The sequence below is a fragment of the Somniosus microcephalus genome, chromosome 15 (assembly GCF_052327205.1).
Source record: "Somniosus microcephalus isolate GS21.2 chromosome 15, FLI_Smic_1.0, whole genome shotgun sequence".
NCBI lineage: Eukaryota > Metazoa > Chordata > Chondrichthyes > Squaliformes > Somniosidae > Somniosus > Somniosus microcephalus.
In genome coordinates, this window is record NC_141001.1 from 34,882,055 (window position 1) to 34,909,734 (window position 27,680).

General features: G+C 47.4%; 1 protein-coding gene across 1 annotated transcript in view; it reads right to left on the bottom strand.

Moving 5' to 3' along the window:
• Positions 1–27,680, bottom strand: part of LOC147106625 (EF-hand calcium-binding domain-containing protein 4B-like) — a 214,591-nt gene that overhangs the window by 64,388 nt on the left and 122,523 nt on the right. Inside the window, exons 8-9 of the mRNA XM_086007640.1 lie at positions 4,157–4,228; positions 3,088–3,142 (exon numbers count right to left, since the gene is read on the bottom strand). Of these exons, the coding sequence (XP_085863766.1) occupies positions 3,088–3,142; positions 4,157–4,228 (127 nt within the window). The remainder of the gene's footprint in view (positions 1–3,087; positions 3,143–4,156; positions 4,229–27,680) is intronic.

Here is a 27,680-nt window from a genome sequence, read left to right on the forward strand (position 1 = left end):
CACTTGCTGCACCTGCATACTAACCTTTTGAGTTTCGTGCACCAGGACCCCCAGATCCCTTTGTATTTCAGTACTTTCCAGTTTCTTGCCATTAAGATAATAACTTGCTCTACGATTTTTCCTGCCAAAGTGCATCACCTCACACTTTCCAGTATTGTATTCCATCTGTCAAATCTCTGCCCACTTACTTAGCCTGTCTATGTCCCCTTGCAGGTTTTCTATGTCCTCCTCGCTCACTACTTTCCCTCCCATCTTAGTATCATCTGCAAACTTTGATATGTTACACTCGGTCCCCTCCTCCAAATCGTTAATATAGATTGTAAAGAGTTGGGGACCCAGCACTGACCCCTGCGGAACACTACTAGTTACTGATTGCCAGTCTGAGAATGAACCATTTATCCCAACTCTCTGCCTTCTGTTAGATAGCCAATCCTCTATCCATGCCAGAATATTACCCCCAATCCCGTGATTTTTTTATCTTAAGCAATAATCTTTTGTGTGGCACCTTGTCAAATGCCTTTTGGAAGTCTAAATACACTACGTCCACTGGTTCCCCTTTATCCACCCTATATGTTACTTCCTCAAAGAACTCCAGCAAATTTGTCAAACATGACTTCCCCTTCATAAAACCATGCTGACTTTGTCCTATTAAATTATGATTATCCAAATGTCCTGTTACTGTCTTCTTAATAATGGACTCCAAAATTTTACCTACCACAGATGTTAGGCTAACCGGTCTACAGTTTCCAGCCTTCTGTCTACTGCCCTTTTTAAATAAGGGTATTACATTAGCAGTTTTCCAGTCTGCCAGGACCTTTGCTGAGTCCAGGGAGTTTTGGAAGGTTATTACCAATGCATCCACAATCCCTACCGCCACTTCCCTCAAGACCCTAGGATGTAAGCCATCAGGTCCATGTGATTTATCTGCCTTGAGTCCCATTATTTTACCGAGTACCACTTCCTTAGTGATTTTGATCGTGTTTAATATGTCAGACAGGATGGACTTGGGCTAAAATCTGGTGGCAAACTATGAATGAAGATCATTAAAGTCAGTTCTTATTGCCAACTTAAAAAAACATTTTTGCCTGGATCATTTAGGTTTATGTTTAAAGGAGAAACATCAGTGGGGGGGAAATTGAGCCTTCCTTCCCCCACACCCCACAAAAGAAACCACAGGAAAACTGGGGGAAATCATTTTTTAGTTAAAGTCTAGAAAACAAGCTAGGGACTTTAAAAAAGTATAGTTAAGCAAAATGACAACTCATAATTATTAACTCAATTCAGATGCCACATTTATGATGCTCACCTTCAGACTCCCCCTTAACATAGGAAAAGGTTTAGGTCATTAACCCCTCAAGCCTGTTCCACCATCCTATTAGATCATGGCTGGTCTGTACCTCAATTCCATTTACCCGTTAAATAGTTTATTTTAAATGAACAGTTCAAGAAGGTATAAATGTTGTGGCTTCCGCCACTTACCTGCCACTATGATGGTGGGATAATAAAGATTGTTGGAGGTTAAGCAGAGGGGAACAGTTGTAGCCTTGCTTTTAGCAAACCATGCCTTGGTAGATAATCAGAGCCTTTGATTGTAACCGGAGTCTTCAGGGGACCATTGTCATGGTAATTGCGTTGGTGCACTGCTGCCCTTAGGAACATTAAGCCCTTCGAGCCTGTTCCACCATTCAATTAGATCATGACTGATTTGTATCTTAATTCCACTTCCCTGCCCTTGCTCCATACCTAACTAGGTTGCTGCAGTATAAAGAATACAGTCCTCAAAGAAATACTTACAAATGATGCTGGTCCCCTTAAAAAGTAAATCAAAATTGCACAAACATAGAAGTTGTTTCTTCTGCCAAATACAGGCTCTGGAAATGTACACTAATCACGCCCGTGACTACAGCATGCAAAGTGCATGTGGACATCACAGATGTGATAAGCACATATCGCCAGACTCTACGTTGTGGTAAAAAAAACAATGGGGAAACTTCGGGGGGAGGGAGGGAGAGATTCTCAAGTTTGGGAGGAAATCAGTTTGAACTGATTCACCATCCAAAAGATATCCAGGAATTTACTGATGAAAAGAAACCAATAAAAACTGATTTTAATGGTCCCTAATTATAGAATACAAATCAGCCACCATGATGTTATCCAAAATGTACTACAAGAATGAGCAGCCACAGAGACTCCAGTGGTATTAATAATATATAATTGCATCCCTCCTCAGTACAGCAGCTTAGGTTTTGTTTGAAACATTTGGTAAAAGATTACATTTGTATATAAATTAAAACTTCCAGGCTCTGTGTCAATACACTTTAAACAAATATCAACGCTCCTATCTTTTATCCCTCACTGTCCTACGATTTTTGTGCAAATTAGCCTATTTTATTTATAAGCCGAAGCACTGTGTCTGTAAGATGAAGCAGTGGCTAAAGGCAATGACTCAGCCTTTGGTAACTAATTGGCTTCATGTTGCAAAACTTTCATGTAACAGATGCAATTAAAAAGAGAATTGGATTTCCTTTTTCAAACAAATACACGCACACAAAAATACATCTTAAAGATAGAGCATCCCGTCGGAGTCGTGTACTGAACAAACAGGGTGCCATGAACCAGAAATTAATTTGTTTCGATCAAAAATGTCATGTTAAGATGTTCTGTTCCTCTCTTTGCACATTGTAACTGATAGGAAGCCTCTCAAATCTGTTGTTCCTTGTGACTAAAGAGACTCTAATTTTCATCAGTAAGTGCAAGTATTGGGCTGATATTTATGAAAGTGAAGCTGTCTTAAAGCTGACCTGACGCATCTTTCCCAGTGAGATTCACTCCTTCGGGTTAAAGCAGATTTAACCTGCTTTTGGGTCCCACTCTTTGAAAATAACCAGCGCTGTGCAAACTAAACAAGTTGGCATTAATCAGTCTCGCTCTTTTGTGCCCAGAAAAATGATACTCCTGAAAAGGTGTGGAGTTTGGCAGCTAAGGTTTACAGTGGCCCCAGAGAGCATTGTGTGGGCCCACAGGGGGGCAACAGCAGCAGCAGCATGTGTCACGCTTCTGCATTACAACTCGCTTTTTGAGACTAACCAGCTTCTTGGCTTCATAGGCATCCCTTTCGTCTCGGAGCTTCTTGTTCATCTCCCTGATTGAAAGACAAAGGATTGATTTGTAGTCAGCGATCACACACACTGCAATGAACCACACAGGTCTCACTCCACGCAGTCAATCCCACCGGCTTAAACACTAATGAATACTCAACATTTATCTCTGCTGGGTATCCACCGTGGGGAGAAAAATCTCCATTTCAGATCCACAACCATTATATTGGTGTTAGCTTAAAAGCTTCACTGCTCTTCTGAATTACATGGCTCCTGTGGTTTAGTCGGTCAGCTCAACATGTAAACACGCAGTGCTACAAGTCCCACCCAGCCATTACTTAAAAGGCATAAATAATCTACTGGGGGGTGGGGAGAGGAGGGGCAACAGTAACAATCCGCAGTATCCAACATAGTGGAGTCATGTGTCGTTTCTTCAACCATACTGGCCTTTGAAGAGCTCACATCATGCAGTTTCAGTATGTGTGCTACCACAGCAAGCACACTCCTGGCTTCCTGCACTCAAAGTGCTGACAGGTTGACTCCACCTGGACTGACTTTGCCAACATCACTGTGATGGGAGTGAAGTATTTGCCCATAATGTATACTTAATATGGATATGGAGAAAAAGCAAGTAAATGTTTAGAGTTGAGGTACTGATTAGCAGTGATATAATAGAATGACAGAACAGGCTTGAGGGGCTGAATGGTCTACTCCTGCTCCTCTATTTCAATTTTCCTATGTTCCTATAAGGGGCTGTATTTTCCTTCGTTCTTTCAGTTTCATGCATAAAATAGGCAAGAATATAAAGCAGAGAACACCGGTTTGTACTTGCATTACTTTTTTGCTAAATTTAATGAATGGAATGAAAATATATCTGAAAGACAGCGAGAAAATGATTTGAAATATTAGCAAATACATTATCTACTGAAATCATCTTTCCTTTATTACACCAAGAATGGAACATTATATAATTAAAATGCAGTTATTTAGAAAACCAACTTTCTACAATACAGCTGTGCCACTTAGTCTGTTTGCCATTGATTTGTGCCAATAATTACCTGAGAAGTTCCAGCTGTCTCAGCAGACTTTCTCTTTCCTTTTGCATGTTCTTTGACACCTTCAGAACATCCCTGTTCAGAAACAAAGGCTTGTTAATGGTTTCAAGATTTTATTTCCGCAGCAGGAGGTTGGGGTTAGCCCAACCACTTGAGAGCTCCACAGAGGCCATCGGAGCCACGTTTGGTCACATTGCAAGGAGGTGCATCTGAACTGCACAACAAGGATTAACCTTCTTCCTCCCCTCCCCTCTTCAACTACTGGCGGTTTTCACTCACTGACGGAAACGCAGCCAAAGCTCAACCGCTAACAGGACCCTCTCCATTGGACTTGGGCATTGCATCCATGTTGTAGCTTCCTAATGGCTGCTTGGGCTTGGAATCAGGAATAGAACCCGGGGCCTTCCCTGTCTACATGTCCAGTCAGTGTCACACCAAGTGGTGCAGTTACCCAGTAAATGAGGCAACTTTCTTGGAAAAACACCTAATATTTATGTAAATCTAAAGAGCATCAATGAAGAATAGTAGGTTTACACAAAGGCATGTGTGCTGGGTCCTGAACAGTATAGTACAGTAATTTACCTTGTTTCTCTGGTTTTTTTGGCATTAAAATCACAAGCATTGTATGTTGTTTTTCAATAATATTCCCCTCAATACTTGCTTCTTAACTGCCTGAAGTGGCCTAGAAAATCCCTCAGCTGTACCAAAATGGAAGAAGGCTCACCACCACCTTCTCAGGGCAACTAGGGATGGGCAATAAATGCTGGCCTTGCCAGCGATGCCCACGTCCTGAAAATGAATAATAAATAAAAAGGTTCAGAGCTTCTAGTAAACTGGGGTAGTAAAATAAAAATAAATGGTACTTGTGCCATCTAGTATAGGAGGGCTGAATAGCATGTTCCATAGTAAAAGGGTTCCCCTTGTCCTCAGCTTCCAACCCACCAGCCTCCACATTCAACGGATCATCCTCCACCATTTCCGCCACCTCCAGCGTGATCCCACCACCAAACAAATCTTCCCCTCCCCTCTCCTTTCAGAATTCCAAATGGGCCATTCCCTCCGCGACACCCTGGTCCACTCATAGAAACATAGAAGATAGGAGCAGGAGTAGGCCATTCGGCCCTTCGAGCCTGCTCCGCCATTCAATGCGATCATGGCTGATCATCCAAATTCAGTACCCGGTCCCTGCTTTCTCCCCATACTCCTTGATCCCTTTAGCCTTGAGAAATATATCCAACTCCTTCTTGAATATATTTAATGAATTGGCCTCTACTGCCTTCTGTGGTAGAGAATTCCACAGGTTCACCACTCTCTGGGTGAAGAAATTCCTCCTCATTTCTGTCCTAAATGGCCTACCCCTTATCCTTAGACTGTGACCCCTGGTTCTGGGCTCCCCGACCATCGGGAACATCCTTCCTGCATCTAGTCTGTCCAGTCCTGTCAGAATTTTATAAGTTTCAATGAGATCCCCTCTCATTCTTCTAAACTCCAGCGAGTACAAGCCCAATCGACCCAATCTCTCCTCATACGCCATTCCTGCCATCCCAGGTATCAGCCTGGTGAATTTTCGCTGAACTCCTTCCATGGCAAGAACATCCTTCCTCAGATAAGGCGACCAAAACTGCACACAATACTCAAGATGTGGTCTCACCAAGGCCCTGTACAACTGCAGCAAGACATCCTTGTTCCTGTACTCAAACACTCTCGCTATGAAGGCCAACATACCATTTGCCTTCTTAACCGCCTGCTGCACCTGCATGCTTACCTTCAGCGACTGGTGCACAAGGACACCCAGGTCTCGTTGCACTTCCCCTTCTCCCAATCTATTGCCATTCAGATAATAATCTGCCTTCCTGTTTTTGCTACCAAAGTGGATAACCTCACATTTATCTACGTTATATTGCATCTGCCATGCTTCTGCCCAATCACCCAACCTGTCCAAATCATCCTGGAGTTTCTCTACATCCTCCTCACAGCACACACGCCCACCCAGCTTTGTGTCGTCTGCAAATTTGGAGATATTACATCTAGTTCCCTTGTCTAGATCATTAATATATGTTGTCAATAGTTGGGGTCCAAGGACCGATCCCTGCGGTATCCCACTAGTCACTGCCTGCCACTCGGAAAAAGAGCCGTTTATTCCAACTCTTTGCTTTCTGTCTGCCAACCAGTTCTCTATCCAAGTCAGTACCTTGCCCCCAATCCCATGTGCCTTAACTTTACACGCTAATCTCTTATGCGGGACCTTATCGAAAGCCTTCTGAAAGTACAAATACACCACATCCACTGGTTCTCCCTTATCTATTTTACCAGTTACAGGAAACTTTGTTATATCCGGCACTGATGGAACCAAGCTGTTGCCGATCTATCAAAACTGCCGGACATACCAGCGTTAATGTTGAAGCATATGGAGGTTTTCATCTCTGGATCTGACAACAAACACTGTTGCTTAGCAACAGCTTCTAAACAGTCGGCCCGTACCTTGGAAGCATCTCTGTAGCTTACCAACAGCTTCAGAGAGACTTTCCAGAGCCTGACTGTTGGGGAAAAAAAGCCACGAGAAGCAAAAAAAACGAACAAAACGGCTCCTGATTTCTGCCAGTAGATCGAGGTTTCTGGACATACAACCTTCGGATAAACCAAAGTCTCTTGTACATCCTCAAAAAATTCCAGTAGATTAGTCAAGCACGATTTACCCTTTGTAAATCCATGTTGACTTTGTCCGATCCTGTCACTGTTTTCCAAGTGCTCTGCTATTACATCTTTTATGATGGACTCTAACATTTTCCCCACTACCAATGTCAGGCTTAATTCCCCGTTTTCTCTCTACCACCTTTTTTGAATAGTGGGGTAATATTAGCTACCCTCCAATCCATGGGTACTGTTCCAGATTCCATCGAATGTTGGAAGATGATCAGCAATGCATCTACTATTTCTAGGGCCACTTCCTTAAGTACCCTAGGATGTAGATTATCAGGCCCTGGGGATTTATCGGCCTTCAATCCCATCAATTTCCTTAACATGATTTCCCTACAAATACTGATTTCTTTCAGTTCCTCCCTTTCATCAGACCCTATGTTCCCCGACATCTCTGGGAGGTTATTTGTGTCCTCCTTTGTGAAGACAGAACCAAAATATGTATTTAATTGGTCTGCCATTTCTTTGTTCCCCATTATAAATTCCCCTGATTCTGATTGCAAGGGACCTACGCTTGACTTCACCAATCTTTTTCTCTTCACATATCTATAAAAGCTTTTACAGTCAGTTTTTATGTTCCCTGCAAGCTTACTCTCATATTCTATTTTACCCTTCTTAATTAATCCCTTTGTCCTACTTTGTTGAATCCTAAACTGCTCTCAATCCTCAGGTTTACTGCTTTTTCTGGCCAATTTATATGTCCTCTCCTTGGATCTTATGCTATCCCTAATTTCCCTTGTTACCCACGGTTGAGTCACCTTTTTTGTTTTATTTTTATGCCAAACTGGGATGAACAAATTCTGTCGTTCATCCATGTGGTCTTTGAATGTTTGCCATTGCCTATCCACCGTCAACCCTTTGAGTGACATTCCCCAATCAATCCTACCCAACTCGCGCCTCAGACCATCGTAGTTTCCTTTGTTTAAATTCAGGACCCTAGCCTCTGAGTCAACAACTTCATTCTCCATCTTAATGAAGAATTCTATTATATTATGATCGCTCCGACCCAAGGGGCCTCGTACAACAAGATTGTTAATTAATCCTTTCTCGTTACATAATACCCAGTCTAAGATGACCTGATCTCTGGTTGGTTCCTCAACATATTGGTCCAGGAAACCATCCCGTAAACACTCCAGGAATTCCTCCTCCACAATAGTGTTACTAATTTGGTTAGCCCAATTTATATGTAGATTAAAGTCACCCATGATGACTGCTGTGCCCTTATTGCACGCTTCTCTAATTTCCCTTTTAATGTCATCCCCAACCTCCGCATTACTGTTTGGAGGTCTATATACCACTCCCACTAACGTTTTCTGCCCCTTGGTATTTCTCAGTTCTACACATATAGATTCCACATCATCAGAGCTAATATCCTTCCTTACAATTGTGTTAATCCCTTCTTTAACCAGCAATGCTACCCCACCTCCCTTTCCTTTTTGCCTATCTTTCCTGAATATTGAATACCCCTGGATGTTGAGTTCCCAGCCTTGGCCACCCTGGAGCCATGTTTCCGTAATCCCAATCAAATCATAATTGTTTACCTCTATTTGCGCAGCTAATTCATCCACCTTATTACGAATGCTCCTCGCATTAAGACACAAAGCCTTCAGGCTTGTTTTTTTAACGCTCTTAGACCTATTAGAATTATTATTTACTGTGGCCATGTTTGATTTAAACCATTGATTTCTCTGACTGCCACTTTTGTTTTTCTCCTTCCTATCTTTTTCTTTTATCCTTGTTTCCCTTTCCTCTGTCCCCCTGCTCAGGTTCCCAACCCCCTGCCATTTTAGTTTAAACCCTCCCCCAGAGCACTAGCAAACACTCCCCCTAGGACATCGGTCCTGGCCCTGCCCAGGTGCAAACCGTCCGGTTTTGAACTGGTCCCACCTCCCCCAGAACCGGTTCCAATGTCCCAGGAATTTGAATCCCTCCCCCTCACACCATTCCTCTAGCCACGTATTCATCTGAAATATCCTTCTATTTCTACTCTGACTAGCACGTGGCACTGGTTGCAATCCTGAGATTACTACCTTTGAGGTCCTATGTTTTAATTTACCTCCTAACTCCCTATAGTCAGCTTTTAGGACCTTATCCCATTTTTTACCTATATCGTTGGTACCTATATGCACCATGACAACTGGCTGTTCACCCTCCCCTTCCAAAATGTTCTGCAGCCGCTCCGAGACATCCTTGACCCTTGCACCAGGGAGGCAACACACCATCCTGGAGTCTCATTTGCGGCCGCAGAAACGCCTATCTATTCCCCTCACCTTTTTTGTTTCATTTTTATGCCAAACTGGGATGAACAAATTCTGTAGTTCATCCATGCAGTCTTTGAATGTTTGCCATTGCCTATCCACCGTCAACCCTTTGAGTGACATTCCCCAATCAATCCTTCCCACTCCTCAATCACCTCCAACACCCGCTCCCCTTCCCACGGCACCTTCCCTTGCAAGCGCAGGAGATGCAACACCTGCCCTTTCACTTCTTCCCTTCCCACCGTCCAGGGCCCCAAGCAATCCTTCCAGGTGAAACAATGATTTACTTGTATTTCTTGCAATTTAGTATACTGTATTCGCTGCTCATGATGCGGTCTCCTCTACATTGGGGAGACTAAATGCAGATAGGGTGTCCGCTTTGCAGAACACCTTCATTCAGTCTGCAAGCGTGACCCCAGGCTTCCATTCGCCTGTCACTTTAATTCTTTGCTCCACTCCCACTCTGACCTTGGCCTCTTACACTGTTCCAATGAAGCTCAATGTAAGCTCAAGGAACAGCACCTCATCTTTCGATTAGGAACTTTACAGCCTTCCAGACTTAACACTGAGTTGAACAGTTTCAGACCATAACCTCTGCCCCTATTTTTTCGGATGGCAGTTGTTGATGATTCTGTTATTCCCATTTACACCTCTTCTAGATCCATCTTTTGTTTCTTTACTTGTCCCATTACCATCTCCTTTGGCCTTGCACCATCATCCCTTGTTTCTTTTAATCTCTCCTGCCTTCCACCCATCACAGACCTTCCCTTTTGTTCTTTCCTCCCCTCCCCCTTTTGCAGCCTCTGCATTTGCTTAAAACTTGTTTCATTGTAAAGGAAATAGCCATATTCCAAGAGATACACCATCCTAAGAACAGATTTCTGATATTATTAATACATAACATACTGGGTTTAAAAGTCTGGAAAGCCTCGGCGACACAGGCTGTCAATACAGGCTTCTGAGATAAGATGAAATGTTAACACAGAAGTTGTAAATACCACACAAGCTTTTGAAATGGGAATTGATTGTTAATACTAAGACAATGGCCCTATTGAAACAGCAAGTTGCAGCTTCCAGAATGTCTGCAGATTGGAGCCAACACAATAGCTATGCTCAAGTAAAGTGTTAAAAACTGACACTTCGAACAGGAACACAGAATATTAAAAAATGTGCCTTCATAAAAGTAACATCAAATGAGAAACAGGAACCATGATTATATATACAACCAATTGAAGTAGCTAAGAAATGCATGGAACACCCTGGTTTAAGTGGTTTTGATTTACATATTGTAAAAGGTACACAAACAGAAGACTTTGCAGATATGGCATCAATAGATACACCAAGAAATCACATTGTGTTTGTATTGAAAATGGAACAGTTAGTAGACACAACGTCTGCTTTCAAACAGAGGTGATTTTAGAATTGAGTAGAAGACCTTTGATAAGAATGTCATCAAATAAATACTACTGTCATATTGTTTTTTATGATAAGTTTTGAAACACCTATACAACAGACAGGATTTTGAGAGTTGGCAGCTGAACTGACAGTAAGATAGAGAAAAATCAACAGAAAGAATAATTAGAGATAATTAGCTTACATCAGCAGAAAACTTTAAAGAATAAACCACTTAAAAAAGGTATAAAAATAGAGCTTTTCATATGGAAAGTCAGAAGTCGTTGGAAAGGGCAAGCGATTCTCAACTTCAGAGGCATGCTCTGTAAGTTTTTAATTCTTTGAGTCTCGGGGATCAAAAAGGTATTCTTATTTGATTTTGGTGGATATTCTGGATTAAGAATAAGAAATGTAAAAATGTAACGAAGTTAAGATTTGAGAATAAGGATCTCTGAGAATAAGAAATTTAAGCTATTTGTATTTTCAACTGTTAAAGTTGTGATTGACTCAACAGCTGTTAACTGCAAGTCGGTTCCTTAATAAATCTATATATTTTTAGAATTGTCTCAAATAGCATTTCTGTATCAAACTTGTTAACTCAATTTCTGTACACTCTTTTGTGAGGAGTTGCAGATTCTGGGGGAGTTTTCTGGACCCTCATAATATCCGGAAGGTTACAGTCTAGTTAAACTTATTATAAGTGCTATCTGGAGGACGGTTACATCTTTACGTCATTCCTTTCCTTTAGAGAGAGATAGCCTGAACCTTTAGATCCAATTAAGTGTCTTATAGAATTTGGCTATCTCTAACTTTAGTTGAAGGTGAACGTCTGGGGAATACGCCTGGTCCGGGGTAGCCCGAATAGGGCTAGGACTAATAACTTTTTCCAGTTCTGACGAAAGGTTATCAACCTGAAACGTTAACTCTGTTTCTCTCTCCACAGATGTTGCCTGACCTGCTGAGTATTTCCAGCATTTCTGTTTTTATTTCAGATTTCCAGCATCCGCAGTATTTTGCTTTTTCCCCCATAGTAAATCCGGTGTTACAATGCTACATATCAAGGGGAATGTAAGCTGGGCATCCTCTCAGGCATCACCAATTGTAAAGAGATGTGACAAAAATCATGACACAAAGTAAGAAGTGTGAGAACAGGAAATGTACAGTTGCAAGAATTTTAAAGTAATGTAGATGATCTTATGGCTGACGATGTAAAGTATCCACAGTGATAATATGAACACTGATCCTCCAGCAGTAAACCCACACCATCTTATTCTCAACACAAGATATCCCTTTATTAGCCTAACTAGTTACTTATAATTGCCACAAGCCCATGGCTTCTTCTTCAAAAAGAAAAAGAGCATTTATATAGAGCCTTCCATGTCTTCAAGATATGCCAAAATGCTTCACAAGCAACTTATTTTTTTTTTTTAAAGTGCTGTGACTTATGTAGGCAAACTTTACAGCCATTTTTTAAAAAGTTGTTCTTGGGATGTGGGCAACTCTGGCAAGTCAACATTTATTGCCCATCCCTAGATTCCCTGAGGACATCAAGATTAAGATTCATCCTCGTAATGTGGGACTGGAATCATATATGTAGACCAGAATGTGTAGGGATAGCAGGTTCCCTTCCTTGAAGGACATTAAGGAATCAGTTGGGGTGTTTACAACAATTCAGCAGGTTTCACAACATGTACACAGCAAAATCGTACAAACAGTAAATTAGACGAATGATCAGTTCATTTGTTCTTGATTGAGGGAAGATTGTTATTCAAGTCCCTGAGGGACTCACGACAACAGTACCATGAGAACTTTCAAGGCCACATGAACCAATGGATCAGGCAGATGGTGACAAAAATGGTACTTTCATATTGCTAACTAAACACTAGATGGCTCCCTGTGTAGCAATTACACTCTAATGTCTTCTCTTCTATTACTGTACTTTGTTATTCCTTGATGAGAATGTTCTCGAGGATCTGGAACTAAAGGCAGTTAGTTAATACCACACCAATACGAGTGGTTATTTGGACAGAACAGATGGGACCGCAGTTTATCGTCTCATCCCAAAGACTGGGTTTATTTTAGAATCAGGAACAGATGTTAAAAGCAAGTTCAACCAAGTCTTTTAATCCTCTTGACAAGGAAAGACAGCCAGTACTGTTGATAAGCCGAGACTTTGTGCATATAATTAATTACAATCGGACTTGTGATGTTATATGTGGACTATTATTCAGAGTCCGTTCATTATTATTTTGTGGCCTTTTTAAGGATAAATCTGACTCAATTAGTCTTTGAATGCTCCAGCTCATTTTTTTTTATACATGAGCATTGAGTACAAAACATGAACAAAGCAGAAAACTAAATCAATTAATGCGTAACAGACTTAATTCTGTTATTCTTAACTTGTTTTCTTTGGGGAAAAGATTGAAATGAAATTTGAGGCAAATACTTAAAAAGCTGTAGACATAAATAATGTTGATGGAACCAGGGGCTAGATTTTCAGTCGCTTGCGCCAGCAGTTAGCGCCTTAAGAGAAGTGTTTTTCGGGCGCTATGCGTGTAGCGCCCGGGCGCAGCGCAGTTTGCGCCCCGCCCCAAATTAAGTTGCCCGTTAGCGCCGGCGCAAAGTTTCGCGCCCGCCCGGATGCGCGCGCAGAAAATGACGTCACATCCTCGTGCAACGCCCTTTGTGCGCCCCGATTCCAAACTTCAGTCGGACCGCCCCATTGTGCGGCTGGCGGCCGGAGCGTTTGGAAAAAGGAACGCAACACAACCAGCGCGGGCCCCGGGGGGCGCAAATTAAAGGGGACGTACTCTCCAGTATAAAGGCCAGCCTTTTTTCAGAAAACACTCTTGTGCAACGCATTTCTGGAGACACAACAAGGAGGATAGCTAACTGGTTTCAAGCAGCAAGAGCCAGGTATTTTTGGACTCAGGCCAGAGCGCTGCAAGTGGCCTTTTGGAAATTAGAGTGTTTGCCAGGATTTGATGGGGGTTGCATGGGGTGCCAACGCGGAGCTGCAGCTCCATGTCCGTAGGGCTCGCAGACGCATTGTGAGAGGGGCAGCCCTGGCTAGAGGCAGAGGGGGCTACAGGCGTCGGCCACGTAGGCCTTACCCAGTCAGGCTATACCGCCAGCAGCGCTCCTACCTAAACATGAGTGCCGCGCGATGTGTTAAAAGGCTCCGATTCCGAAAGGAGGTGATTGCAGAGATCTGCCACCTGCTTCGCCGAGTACTGCGGCCAAAGCTCAGGTGCAGGACGTCTCTGTCGGTGGAAGTGAAGGTGACGGTGGCATTGAACTTCTATGCCACCGGCTCCTTCCAATACGCTGCTGGGGACATAGCAAACATCTCCCAGTACGGCGCGCATCGCTGCATCCGCCAGGTGACCGAAGCACTGTTCAGAAGGAGAAGCCAATTCATCTCCTTCCCCATGGCCCTGGAGAGCCAGCATCAGCGCGCATTGGGATTTTCGAGACTCGGGGAATTCCCCTTGGTGCAGGGCGCCATTGACTGTACGCATGTGGCTTTGCGGGCCCCTCTGGAGCATGGCGAGCAGTATCGCAACAGGAAGGGCTACCATTCTCTGAATGTGCAGCTGGTCTGTGACCACAAGCAGCGCATCATGGCAGTCAATGCCAGCTTCCCAGGCAGCAGCCACGATGCCTTTATCCTGCGGCAGAGTACTGTGCATGACATGTTCCAGGCACAGCCTCCCCCAAGAGGATGGCTCATCGGGGACAAAGGCTATCCTTTGTGCACCTGGCTCATGACCCCGCTCCGCGCGCCCAGGACCGCTGCTGAAGAGGCCTACAACGAGAGCCATCAAACCACCCGCAACATCATCGAGCTAACTATTGGGGTCCTCAAGCAGCGGTTCCGCTGCCTTGATCGCTCCGGAGGAGCTCTCCAGTATTCGCCGGACCGGGTCTCCCAATTTGTGGTGGTTTGCTGCATGCTACACAACCTGGCTATCCGCAGGACTCAGGCACTGCCACCTGACGTTGGACCAGCACCTCAGGAGGAGGAGCAGGAGGAGCATGAGGAGGAGGAGGAGGAGGAGCAGGAGTACGTTCCCAGGAGGGAGCGACCAGGGCCAAGGGCCGCACGACGCCACCTTATTACACGGTACTTCTAAGCCCCCTGTCAGGGAATGGCCAGGGGCCATGAGGGAAGATGAATGCAGCCGCTCCGCAACCCCTCAGCCGGCGAAGCCAACAAACACTAAGAAGAACAACCATGGAGACTGCATGAATAAAGATAATTTTTTATTACACAAAAATGAAAAGCCCTTCCCACATGAATCCCCAAAAACAATAAACGGGCCCCACAAAAAGCCCAACAAACGACTCACTCCCACAAACTGGGGAGGAGTCACTCCACCTTTCTTCAAACCGGGCCTCAACGTCGGCCTAACGCAAAAAATAAGCCCTCCAACAACACAACCATGGGCAAAATAAAGATGGCCACCGCCATATAAAAGGAAAGCTGCCCACACCCTCTACTGAGTGGCCCGCGAGGGCGAGACCTTGCCCAGCCTTTTGCCTCCCCTGCCCGGCCTGCTGCTCCTTCGCAAGCTCTGCCCAGTGGCTGCTGCGAGGCTGGGGGAAGGTGCCTGAGGCTCAGATGCCCTTCCGCCAGATGCCGCTGGGGGGCGGCCTACACGGCGTTTGGGCCTTGAGGGGCCGTCTGCTGAGTGGCGCACCTGAGCCTGGCCACCATCAGCTGCAGCCGCTTGCCCTTGACGCCCCAGTGGGGGAATGGCGGCGACGGATGGCGCAATGTGGGCCAGCTGGCGTGTGGGATGCGCTGGCTGGTGCTGTGGCGCGGTGGCACTCGGCCGGGCCCGCACTGCAGGATCCGCAACAATCAGCCGAGGGGCGGCTTGCTGGGATGGTCCAGCGCGGCGGCTGCCCTGGCGATGCCTGCCTGAGACAGCGCGTGTGGCAGCAGTGAGTGCCCCTGTGGTCCTGGTGTGCGCGCGCATCACAGCCGCCAGGGTCTTGACGGCATCAGTCAGCATGCGGCCACTCGCGGCAGTTGCTGCCCCGAACTCACGCACACTGGTCGCCAGCGACTCGATGGCCTCAGGCATGCGCCCCACCACGCTCATGAGCTCCGTGTGGCGCCGGTCCAAATCCTCGGCCATCTTATCCAGCTTCCGCACCTCCTCCGAGGTGAAGGTGTCCGGACTGGAGTCGCGACTCTCCCGCTGGGGAGGAGGGGGCCGAACTAGGGGACCCTTGCCGCGTTGGTGGCGGCGAGTGTGCCGAACAGCAGCACTCCCCTCTGATCCTTCCCCCCTTTGGGGGGAAGGCCGCGGGCCACGCGCACGGCTCCTGGGTGGCTGGACGCCACTGGTCCCAGAAGCTGCATTGCCCTGCGACAGTTCCTCCAGGCACTCGTCCAGTGAGGAGGTGTCAAGCATTTCCTCCTCTCCTGTGGGACGTGACTGTTCCCCCGAAGGTCCGGCTTGCTCCTCCTCCTCCTCCTGGTCGGAGGTGCTGTCACTGGCAGCTTCAGGGTCCTGGTCATCACCAGCTGAAAGCAGGAATGCACAAGAGTAGCTTCAGAGTGAGGAGACGGCGTCAGCGAGGGAGTTAGGACTGGTGGCATTCAGCGCATTGGTGGGACAGTGGCAAAGGAGGTAGCTCGGATGGGCCAGTGCGACGCGAGAGGGCCAAAAGGCGAGGTCCTTACCATTGCCGGGCAGTGGAGGGTCGGATACTCCGCACGCTGTGGGGACAATCACACGGGCTCCCATGAGCACACACACGCGCTCCTCCAGCCGAGTGAGCTTCTGCAGCTTGGCGCGGCCACCCCTGGCACGCGCCTGGCGATTAACCGCTACTTTAGCCTGCAAGAGAAAGGACGGGCTGTAAGTGCGCAGTGAAGCCCTGATGTAGTGTGCACTGCCTCCCATGGTGGAATAGCGTGGACAGAGTGAAGCCCTGATGTAGTGTGCACTGCCTCCCATGGTGGAATAGCTTGGACAGAGTGAAGCCCTGATGTAGTGTGCACTGCCTCCCATGGTGGAATAGCTTGGACAGAGTGAAGCCCTGATGTAGTGTGCACTGCCTCCCATGGTGGAATAGCTTGGACAAAGTGTAGAGTGCCGAATGGCCATGTGATGCTCATGACTGTCCCAATGCTGCTGGCTGAGGGCTGGCCAATAGGACTTTCAGCTCCCTTTGCCCATCATGTCAGGTGTACATGCAAGAATGAGGAGGAGACTGGAAAGGCTACTCACCTTCACAATCCTGGTCAGATCGTTGTATTTTTTACGACATTGTTTGTGGGTCCTGGGGGCATCGCCGGTGAACGTCACCCTCTGGGCGATCTGCTTCCAGGCTTTGGTGTAGTCGTGGTGGGTTGGATTCCTCCCACTCTCTGGGAACAAGATCTTGCGCCTCACCTCCAGAGCTGTGACCATTATGTCCAGATCACCCTCTGAGAAGCGCAGGGCACGCTGACGGGCCTTCTCTGGCGTTGCCATGACTCCCTGGGGCTGAGCAGCAGTGTTGAGGCCTCTTTGCAAGGCTGCAGTGTGCAGGGCGTGGCAGCAGACCAATTCGTCCCTTCCCCCTTTAAGGGCTGGTCGGCGCCACGGGGTCTGCTGTCAGTCCAAAAATGACCGCACCCGCGCTGCGCCCCGCCTGGGCGCTATCCCTCTGGACCGCTGGCTTAGCGCCTAAAGATAGGAGTGGAACGCCTCTTTTAGCGCTCCACCAATCTCTTAGGGCGAAGCCACTGAATTCCCGGCAACGGGGCGCTACTTTGGGGCGGGCGCTAACTTCGGGCGGGCGCTAAGGTTAGCGCCCCAAAACTGTCTATACTGAAAATCTAGCCCCAGGTCTTTTAACTTAGCTTGTGATTACAGGTGAGTGGCTTGCAAGGCCACTTGAGGGCAGTGCCGAGTGGATGATCTATATCGGCCTACTCTTGAGGTCCCCACCATCACAGAAGCCAGTCTTCAGCCAATTCGATTCATTCCACATGATATCAAGAGTGTACTAGATACAGCAAAGGCTATGGGCCCCGACAACATCCCAACTGTAGTGCTGAAGACTTGTGCTCCAGAACTAGCCGCGCCTCTGGTCAGGTTGTACCAATACATCTACAACACTGGCATCTACCCAGCAATGTGGAAAACTGCCCATGAATGTCCTATCCACAAAAAGCAGGACAAATCCAATCCGGCCAATTACCGCCCCATCAGTCTACTCTCAATCATCACAAAGTGACGGAAGGTGTCGTCGACAGTGCTATCAAGCAGCACTTACTCACCAATTACCTGCTCAGTTTGGGTCCCGCCAGGACCACTCAGCTCCAGACCTCATTACAGCCTTGGCCCAAAAATGGACAAAAGAGCTGAATTCTAGAGGTGAGGTGAGAGTAACTGCCCCTGACATCAAGCATTTGACCGAGTGTGGCATCAAGAAGCCCTAGTAAAATTGAAGTCAATAGGAATCAGGTGAAAATTCTCCATTGGCTGGTGTCATACCTAGCACAAAGGAAGATGGTTGTGGTTGTTGGAGGCCAATCATCTCAGCCTCAGGACGTCACTGCACGAATTTCTCAGGCAGTGCGCTAGGCTGCTTCATCAATGACGTTCCCTCCATCATAAGATCAGAAGTGGGGATGTTCACTGATGATTGCACAGTGTTCAGTTCCATTTGCAATTCCTCAGATAATGAAGCAGTCTGTGCCCACATGCTGCAAGACCTGGACAACATCCAAGCTTGGACTGAAACATGGCAAGTAATATTCACACCACACGTGCCAAGTGATTACCATCTCCAACAAGCGAGAGTCTAACCACCGCCCCTTGACATTCAACGGCATTACCATCGCCGAATCCCCCACCATCAACATCCTGGGGGTCACCATTGACCAGAAACTTAACTGAACCAGCCACATAAATACTGTGGCTACAAGAGCAGGTCAGAGGCTGGGTATTCTGTGGCAAGTGACTCACCTCCTGACTTCCCAAAGTCTTTCCACCACCTACAAGGTACAAGCCAGGAGTGTGATGGGATGCTCTCCACCAATGATCCCTCTAATTTTTTTTTGTACTGAGTGGGCCATGAACTCCTTTGAGCGCGACCTTTTTGTCCTTGGGCAACTTTTACAACAACAGCAGCAACAGCAACCACTTAAAAAAGCATACATACAGTAATGCCATATTGCCACCCCACCGTCTTAAATCATGAGACAATCAGACAAGGTTCTATACAAGTTTAACATAACTTCGCTGCTATTGAATTCTATTCATCTAGAAATGAACCCCAGTGCTTTATTTGCATTTATTACTTTTTCAACCTGCGTTGCTACTTTTAATGATTTGTGAAACTATACCCCGAGATCCCTTTGCCCCTCTACTCCATTTAGACTCTTATTTTCCAAGGAATAGGTGGCCTCCTTATTCCTCCTACCAAAATGCACCACCTCACACTTATCTATATTGAAATTCATTTGTCATTTACATGCCCATTCTGCAAGTTTGTTTACGGTAGAATTAATTAAAAGCTTTTAGTTCGTCATGTGCAAACTCGCCATTTAAAAACAAGTCAGAAATGACTGGGATATAAAAGAACTGCATAATAATGTGTTAACACTTCAGAAACGTCATTCAGTTACACGGTTCTGCATTGAAAAAGAATCCAAAAGCCCAAGGTGAGCTGAAAGAGGCATATCTATTCGTGCAATTAGCATTAATTTTAAAATTAGCCCATCTCTCATGTCACTATAGCAATGGCTGCACAAGCAGCAGTAGCAGCAGCTTTCCTATGGCGCTGACATGCTGTACATCCACATAAGTAATTAGAATATTAATCACAATGCAACCAGACAACCAACAAATATAAAGTGCTGTAGTTCTTTACTTTGGAGTATTAAAAACTGAACAAAAAAGTGTATCCATATTTCCAACCTCAATCACTTCCATTAATAAATGTTGTCTTCTTGAACCAGCCCACCCCCATGTAACATGTCAGAAATGCAGCACTTATTCACAAGTACTGAAAAACACATACACAATTTGCGTCACCGAATTAAAAATAACAAGCAGGAAAAGCTATGATTTAACAGAAATAAACATTCATCTTTCTTCCAGGACAGGAGAACCAATCAGACTGACTTGGAAATGTTTACTAATATGTTGATGTAAAAATGTTAATTTATAAATTTTGCTTATAAAAAGGTTTTTCTCTCAAACATTCTCCACAATACATAACTCCTACAAATCCTCCCCTACCCTCCTCCTCCTCAACAGCATGGTTGCATGTTTGTGTAAAGCTACTCACTTCAGTCAATCGTTCAAAGTCAAATATTGAGAAATTTCAATTTTAAAATGTTTTAAGCATTTGGACTTCAAGACCTGGTTGAAACTTGTTTAGATAAGGGAAGAATTTATTTTTGCTTGTTTCTTCCAATATCATATTTGAAATTTGGGGGGTGGGGGGGAAAGAGTGTTTTTAACACTAATTTTTTGTGAAATGTTAATTAAAAACCTTTAAATTCTTTCAAGTCTCGTTGCAGCTTTGACAGATTAAGTTGCTCCAAGTTTCTCTTTCCCTCTTCAATGCTGGTGTTAAACAAAATGAAATAAACTCTAATTCCAAACGGAGCTCAAATAAGAAAGTGAATAAAGTGGTTAAACTTCCTAAGAAGAAGGTGAAGTTATCTATCCCCAGCCTTGGCGACGAGTTGGGATCAGTTTTGGAGAAGTTGTTTCCTCTTTTTCTGTTGTCGTTCCCACCGTCTCTCACAGACTCGGAGGTACAAACTGGGCACAACCTTTTTCCCCTCTCTCATAACATGATTTAAATAACCCTGATAAATTCTTTCAAAAAGGGGACAACACCTGGCAAAATTTAACTGGAACTTACTGCGGGACATTCAACATCATTTTTTTCTCCAGCTTTAAACAATTTTCCTAATTTTCCTTCTCACATTTTTGTTTCACCGGGGGCCTAAAAATTGTTGGCTTTAGCCTCCTTCCAGTGGCCATTGTACATGTGCTGCGCCTCCACCTGTGTTGTTCCAAAGTGCAGTCGCCACAGAAAAAAGTACTGACAGAATCCCGAGACAACGCTTGCCAGGTTCCAGGGCTCTGTATCTTAGCAAATGCTGTTCCGGTTCTGATCAGCTCCGAGGTCACAAACGACTCTCTGTGAGGATTCCCGGGCCGTTGTGTATCGGGACCCTCCCCCCGCTCCAGCTCATTGCGCAGCCTTTGAATTGAAGTGCGCGGGACCTTACAGATCGCTGCGCACCTTACGGGGAACAGTGCCTACAACCCTCCGAGAACTCTGCGCTCCTCCAATTCGGGCCTCTTGCGCATTCCCGATTTTAATCGCTCCACCATTGACAGCCGTGCCTTCAGCTGGCCACATTCCCTCTACCATCCAATACAAGAGGCATCCTTTGTTGCCTCCAGGTGGTTTGAATTCTTCAGCAGACAGATGTGCTAATTGGGTTGGCCTGTAGAAAGTGAGGTGTCTCAACATTTCTAAAAATATAAACCAGACGCCAGAATTCTGATTTTCTAAAGTAAGCTCCAATTTCCCTTACTTTTTATGTTATTAAGATTTTTATTAACTTTCATCAGCAACAAGACTGAAACCATAAGTCCACCCCTGGTGCAATATTGGATTTAGTAAAACGTAGCAAATAAAAGAAAGTTAAACTTGTGTTAATCACTCTTCATCTCTCTGCTAAAATGCTTCCTTGCTTCACCTAATGATTGAAATCCTGATTTTACAAACCCATCTGCAGTAGGATCATTTTATTTTAAAAAGCGGATTCACGTACAGCTCAAAATTCACACAAACTCATTTCTCATTTCCTCTCCTAAAACATGTCACTGACAGCAACAAAGTCCCTTCTTACTCACCTGCTGCGAGTAAAACTCGGCAACTCACTCACTCACCTGTCTAGGTTTAAGAAGAAAATGAGGCACTCGCGGTTTCAACTGATCTCACCCACCAATTTGAAAGCTTCGTCCAGCCCCATAGTGGTGGCCGGTTGCATTGATCTGGCCCGTTTGTGTAACACAGCCCCCGGAACCGTGGTACCAAAGGAGAATGGGGGACACGCTGCCCTCGTCACCATGGGAACCGGCTGAACTCTGCTCCTCTGCAGCTTCTGCCTGCCTGCAGCACGCGGCGCTTCTCAGAGGGCGACACAGCCGACACGTCACCCACTCCCTTAACATGTGGCCACTGCTCCAACTCTTTTGTTAATTACCAATTGGGACCGGCTCTGAGGTCGCAAGACCCGTATTTAAATTTGTTTTGGGTCTTCCCTTCCCCCTCTCCATTTCCTTTTTTTTTCTCTCTCCCACATGGCAGCTGTCTCTCATCCTGCCAGTACACTTCACACCTAATCTGAGCTGTCTTTTGTCTCCACTGTCCTATTACCATCTCATCTGGTTTTGAATACCTCTTAATGTCTCTTTACTTTTTTTGTTCTATCGCAGCCCTGCCTTCGATCTATTTTATTTCCTTTCCAGTTTTGAAAAAGGGTTCACCCGAAACGTCGACTCTTAATTTCTCTCCACGGATGTTGCCTGGCCTGCTGAGTTTTTCTAGCATTTTCTGTTGTTATTTCGGATTTCCAGCATCTGCAGTATTTTGCTATCGTACCCGTAAGTGTGCGGGAGCTTAGGGATCAGGGTGCGGCCGTGCACCTTCGAGGGGACAGTGGCTGGAAAATAATTGCTGCAGAAATACATTTCCACTGGGAATTGGGAACTGTTAATTGTAATTCTGTTTGCTGTACCATATCACAATACAGAGCTTTTATGCAATGCAAGTAGTCTGTCTGTCCAATAACTCTGTTCTGAGGAAGGGTCTACAACCGAAACAGTAACCCAGTTTGTTCTTTTCAGATGCTGATAGAATCTGCGGAGTTTGTTTTTACAAAGTAACTCTGAACTTCCTGTGGTAAACCACTGTTATTGTTGTTCACCGTTGTTGTTGTTGTTGCACACTGTTGTACCTATGCATGCCTCAGCATGTCTCTGCTGGCTCCGCCCCTGGCTCCACCCACAGGCCCAGGTATAAAGGTGACCGCTCTGCAGCCCCCTGCCTTCTTGGAACCCAGTCAACCGCGAGAGGCATGCTCTGTTCTTTGCTAATAAAAGCCTTTTAGTTACTCTCCTAACTCTCCGTCTTTTATGAGTAATTGATAGCACATCAATTTTATTAGCAAAAACAAAATGTCGACAACAAACGCTGAGCAGCAGGCTGCTGCACCAAACGCTGAGCAGCAGGAGCTGCTGCGAGCCCTCAGACCAACATGCCTGGACCTAGACCCCCAAGAAGCGGGTTCGGCTACCAAATTCGCGCACTGGCTGCGTTGCTTCGAGGCCTACCTGCAAGCCTCAACTGTGACCCTGGACGAAAACAAGCTGGAAATCCTGGCCTCAAAGGTGAGCCACCAAGTTTATACAATAATCCAGGACGCGACGACCTACGCGGCAGCTATCGATCTGCTAAAAGGGCAATACGCACGCCCGGTAAATACGGTCTATGCCAGGCACCTCTTAAGATCCCGCAGACAGCAGCCCGGGGAATCGGTGGAGGCCTTCCTACGGGCACTACGGATACTCGGCCGAGGCTGCGATTGCAAAGAAGTATCAGCCGCAGCACACACGGAGGGACTGATCCGAGATGCTTTCGTTGCGGGGCTAAGGTCCAACTACTCCCGGCAGAGACTGTTGGAAAAGGGAGAAATGGACCTGAGAAAGGCAGTGTCCCTCGCGCTCTCGCTCGACGCGGCCCACAGGAATATGGACGCCTTTTCCCCTAACCGCTCCGCAACGGGGACGCCACAACCTTGGGTCATGGGACCGCCACCTTCAACTGCTGCTGCAATGTCCAAGGCACAGAAATGTTATTTTTGTGGCCAGGCAAAACACCCCAGAGCACGCTGCCCGGCGAGAAACGCTACCTGCTCCAGCTGCGGGAAGAAAGGACACTATGTCAGCGCCTGCAAAGGTAAAACCGCTAACGCCAGCAGCGCCACGTGCGAACCGTGGGGGCAGCCATCTTGTCCGCCATCTTGGGCTCCCCCAGCCGCGTGGGGATCGGGATCATGGGCGCCGCCATTTTGTCCGCCATCTTGGACGTCTCCAACTTCAACCACGGGAGACCCGGACTCAACCACCGCCTCATCTGACGACCACATCGACTCGCTCGACCATACGCTGGCCTCCGTGACGCTGGACCAATCTCTCCCTCATCAACTGTCCAGGTCCATGATGGACATTACGGTAAACGGCCGCGCCACTACCTGCCTTTTTGACAGCGGGAGCACGGAGAGCTTTATCCACCCCGACACGGTGCGCAGTTACTCTCTCCCGGTCCTGCCGACGTGCCATCGGATCTCTTTGGCTTCCAAAGCCCAGTCAGCGGACGTCGTTGGCTACTGTGTAGTGACCCTTTCAGTACGGGGCACAGAATACAAAAATTTTAAACTTCTGGTCATGCCACATCTCTGCGCTGCCGTTCTACTGGGGTTGGATTTTCAGTGCCACCTTAAGAGTGTCACATTAGCGTATGATGGACCCCTCCCCCCACTCACAGTCTGCAGCCAGCAGCTTTTAAATCGCCCGCCGCGCACCATTTGCAGCCTCTCCACCCTTAAAGTCCCCCCCCCTCCTTGTTCGCTAACCTCACCCGCGACTGTAAGCCCATCGCTACCAAAAGCAGGCGTTACAGTGCCGGGGATAGGAGCTTCATTAAATCCGAGGTAGCGAGACTCCTGAAGGAAGGGATTATTGAAAGTAGCACCAGCCCATGGCGAGCACAAGTGGTGGTAGTGAAGACTGGCGAAAAACAGCGCCTAGTTATTGACTACAGCCAGACGATCAATCGCTACACCCAGCTAGATGCATACCCACTCCCCCGCATATCTGACATGGTCAATCAGATAGCACAATATCGGGTGTTCTCGACGATTGATCTGAAGTCGGCAAACCACCAGCTCCCCATCAGGGCTGAGGACCGCCAGTACACAGCTTTTGAAGCTGACGGTCGTCTCTACCACTTCCTCAGAGTTCCCTTCGGCGTCACCAACAGGGTTTCAGTCTTCCAACGGGAGATGGACCGGATGGTTGACCAGAACGCGCTCCAGGCCACTTTCTCCTATCTAGACAACGTCACCATCTGCGGCCACGACCAGCAGGACCATGATGTTAATCTGGAGAAATTCCTCCGTACGGCCCAGCGGCTGAACCTAACGTACAACAAGGACAAGTGTATGTTTCGTACCATGCGCCTTGCCATTCTTGGCTGTGTAGTGGAGAACGGAGTCATCGGCCCCGACCCCGACAGAATGCGCCCCCTTATGGAGCTCCCCCTCCCCCTCTGCCAAAAAGCACTGAAGAGATGCCTAGGGTTTTTCTCGTACTATGCTCAGTGGGTGCCCAACTATGCGGACAAAGCCAGACCCCTCATCAAGTCTGTGATGAAATATTTCCATTCATCACTGCCTGTGACTGAGATCGGTTTCAGTGTCATTTCCCTTCCCCCAGACCTCATTGTATTGTGTACCGGAATGTGCTGTATTGTATACTGGAATGTGCTGGAATGTGCTGTGTGTAGGGCTCCGCCCATACCTGGCCCCGTTTGTAAGCTAGCTTCAGTCTAGCCCCAGTCTCCAGAAGGACGACATCTCTCTCGCTTACGTGTTTCGTTCTAAGTTAATAAAAGCCTTGTTTTGTTCTGCTACCTTCGAGTCTCGGAATTATTGAGGCACATCAATTTTATTAACTTATTTTTCAACACTATGGATCAACTCCTGAAACCCGAACGTTTGGATTTGGATCAACATGCTCCGGACGCATCAGCACGCTTCGGACACTGGTTTGAGTGTATGGAATTCTTCCTGGACAATTCCGCAGCCGTCAAAGACGCTACGGACGCTGCAAGGATGAGACTCGGAATTCTGCGGAATTGGGTAAGCCACCGGGTTTACCCCCTCATCCAAGACGCCGAGACGTACCTAGCCGCCTGCGACATCTTAAAGGCGCATTACCAGCAGCCTACGAATGAGGTGTATGCTAGGCACCTGCTCGCCACCCGCGCACAGCGACCTGGGGAATCGGTGGAGGAGTTCCTAAGCACCCTGAAAATGCTTGGCAAAGACTGCAAGTGCCGAGATGTAAAAGCCGCAGTGTACACTGACGAGCTTGTTCGCGATGCCTTCATCACAGGCCTCAGCTCCACTTACATCCGGCAAAGACTGCTGGAAAAAACGGGGTTGGACCTGAAACAGGCTGCGGACACCGCGCGATCCCTGGATGTGGCCCAGAGAAACTCGGACACCTACTCTTCAGCCCGCGCCATCCACGCCGCCACGTGTGCACCGAGGGCGCCGCCATCTTGGAAGGCATCTTCCCCGCCCGACAGCCCGACACCGGCTGGGCCCCGCTCTCCCCCCAGAAGCCCTACGACAGCCGCGACGCGTCAGGGACCCAACTGCTACTTCTGCGGGCAGCCAAAGCACACCAGAAACCTGTGCCCGGCGAAAGGCACCACCTGCTTTAAGTGCGGTAAGAAGGGGCACTTCGGGAAGGTGTGCAGAGGGAACCCCGCCGGAAAACCAACCGCCGGAAAACCCGCCACCGCCGCGTGTGCGCCGTGGGAGCGGCCATCTTGGACGCCATCTTGCCCGACCTCGTGGGGTCCGCCATCTTGTGAGCAGACAGCGTGGATGCCATCTTGTATCGATCAGGGCCCTACAGTGGCATCGGTCACAGTGGACCAGACCAGGCCGCACCCGCTATCCAGATCAATGGTGGACATCGAGGTAAACGGGTGCCGGGTTAAATGCTTAATTGACAGTGGAAGCACGGAGAGTTTTATCCACCCAGAACTGGCACAACAACTCTCCCTAAAGGTGGTCCCTACTCAGGGAACCATCTCTATGGCTGACAAAACCCAGACATCGACCATTCTGGGTTACTGCACGGTACAATTGTGCGTTAACGGAACTGTATATGATAATTTTAAAGTATTAATCATGAAGAACCTATGTGCGAGCGTGATCTTGGGCCTGGATTTCCAGTGCAACCACCAAAGCATCACGCTCAAGTACGGTGGGTCCCAGCCGCCCCTCACAGTGTGCGGTCTGGCTACCCTGAAGGTAAAGCCGCCTTCGCTATTCGCGAACCTTACCCCTAACTGCCGGCCAATAGCGACCAAAAGCAGGAGGTACAGCTGGGAGGACAGGCGGTTTATCGCGACCGATGTAGACAGGCTCCTGAAAGAGCGCATTATTGAGCGCAGCAACAGCCCGTGGCGCGCCCAAGTGGTAGTGGTAAGGGGTAGCGAGAAGAAACGGATGGTGATCGACTATAGTCAAACGATCAACAGGTACACCCTACTAGACGCCTACCCGCTACCCCGCATATCAGAAATGGTGAACCAAATCGCCCAATACCGGGTGATCTCCACCATCGACCTCAAGTCAGCGTACCACCAGCTCCCTATCAGACCAGAGGACCGCCCGTACACCGCCTTCGAGGCGAACGGACGCCTCTACCAATTCCTCAGAGTCCCCTTTGGGGTGACGAATGGGGTCTCGGTCTTCCAGAGGGAGATGGACCGCATGGTCGATGACCACCACTTGCAGGCAACCTTCCCCTACCTCGACAACGTCACCATCTGCGGTCACAACCAGCAGGATCACGACTCGAACCTCGAGAGGTTCCTGAAAACCGCACAAAAACTCAACCTCACCTACAACGAGGACAAGTGCGTTTACAACACCACGCGCCTCTGCATACTAGGCAGCGTGGTGGAGAATGGGGAAATCGGACCAGACCCCGACCGATTGCGCCCCCTACGGGAGCTGCCCCTGCCCAACACTCCCAAAGCCCTGAAAAGGTGCCTGGGGTTATTTTCTTATTATTCCCAATGGGTCCCCAACTACTCCGACAAAGCCCGCCCCCTCTTGAAAGCATCCTCTTTCCCGCTCTCTGCTGAGGCCCATGCCACCTTCAAAAGCATTAAGCAGGATATTGAGCGGGCCACGCTACAGGCAGTGGACGAGAACACTCCATTTCAAGTGGAAAGTGATGCGTCTGACTTCGCCTTGGCGGCCACCCTCAACCAGGCGGGGCGGCCCGTAGCTTTCTTCTCGAGGACCCTCCAAGGGCCCGAGATCAGAC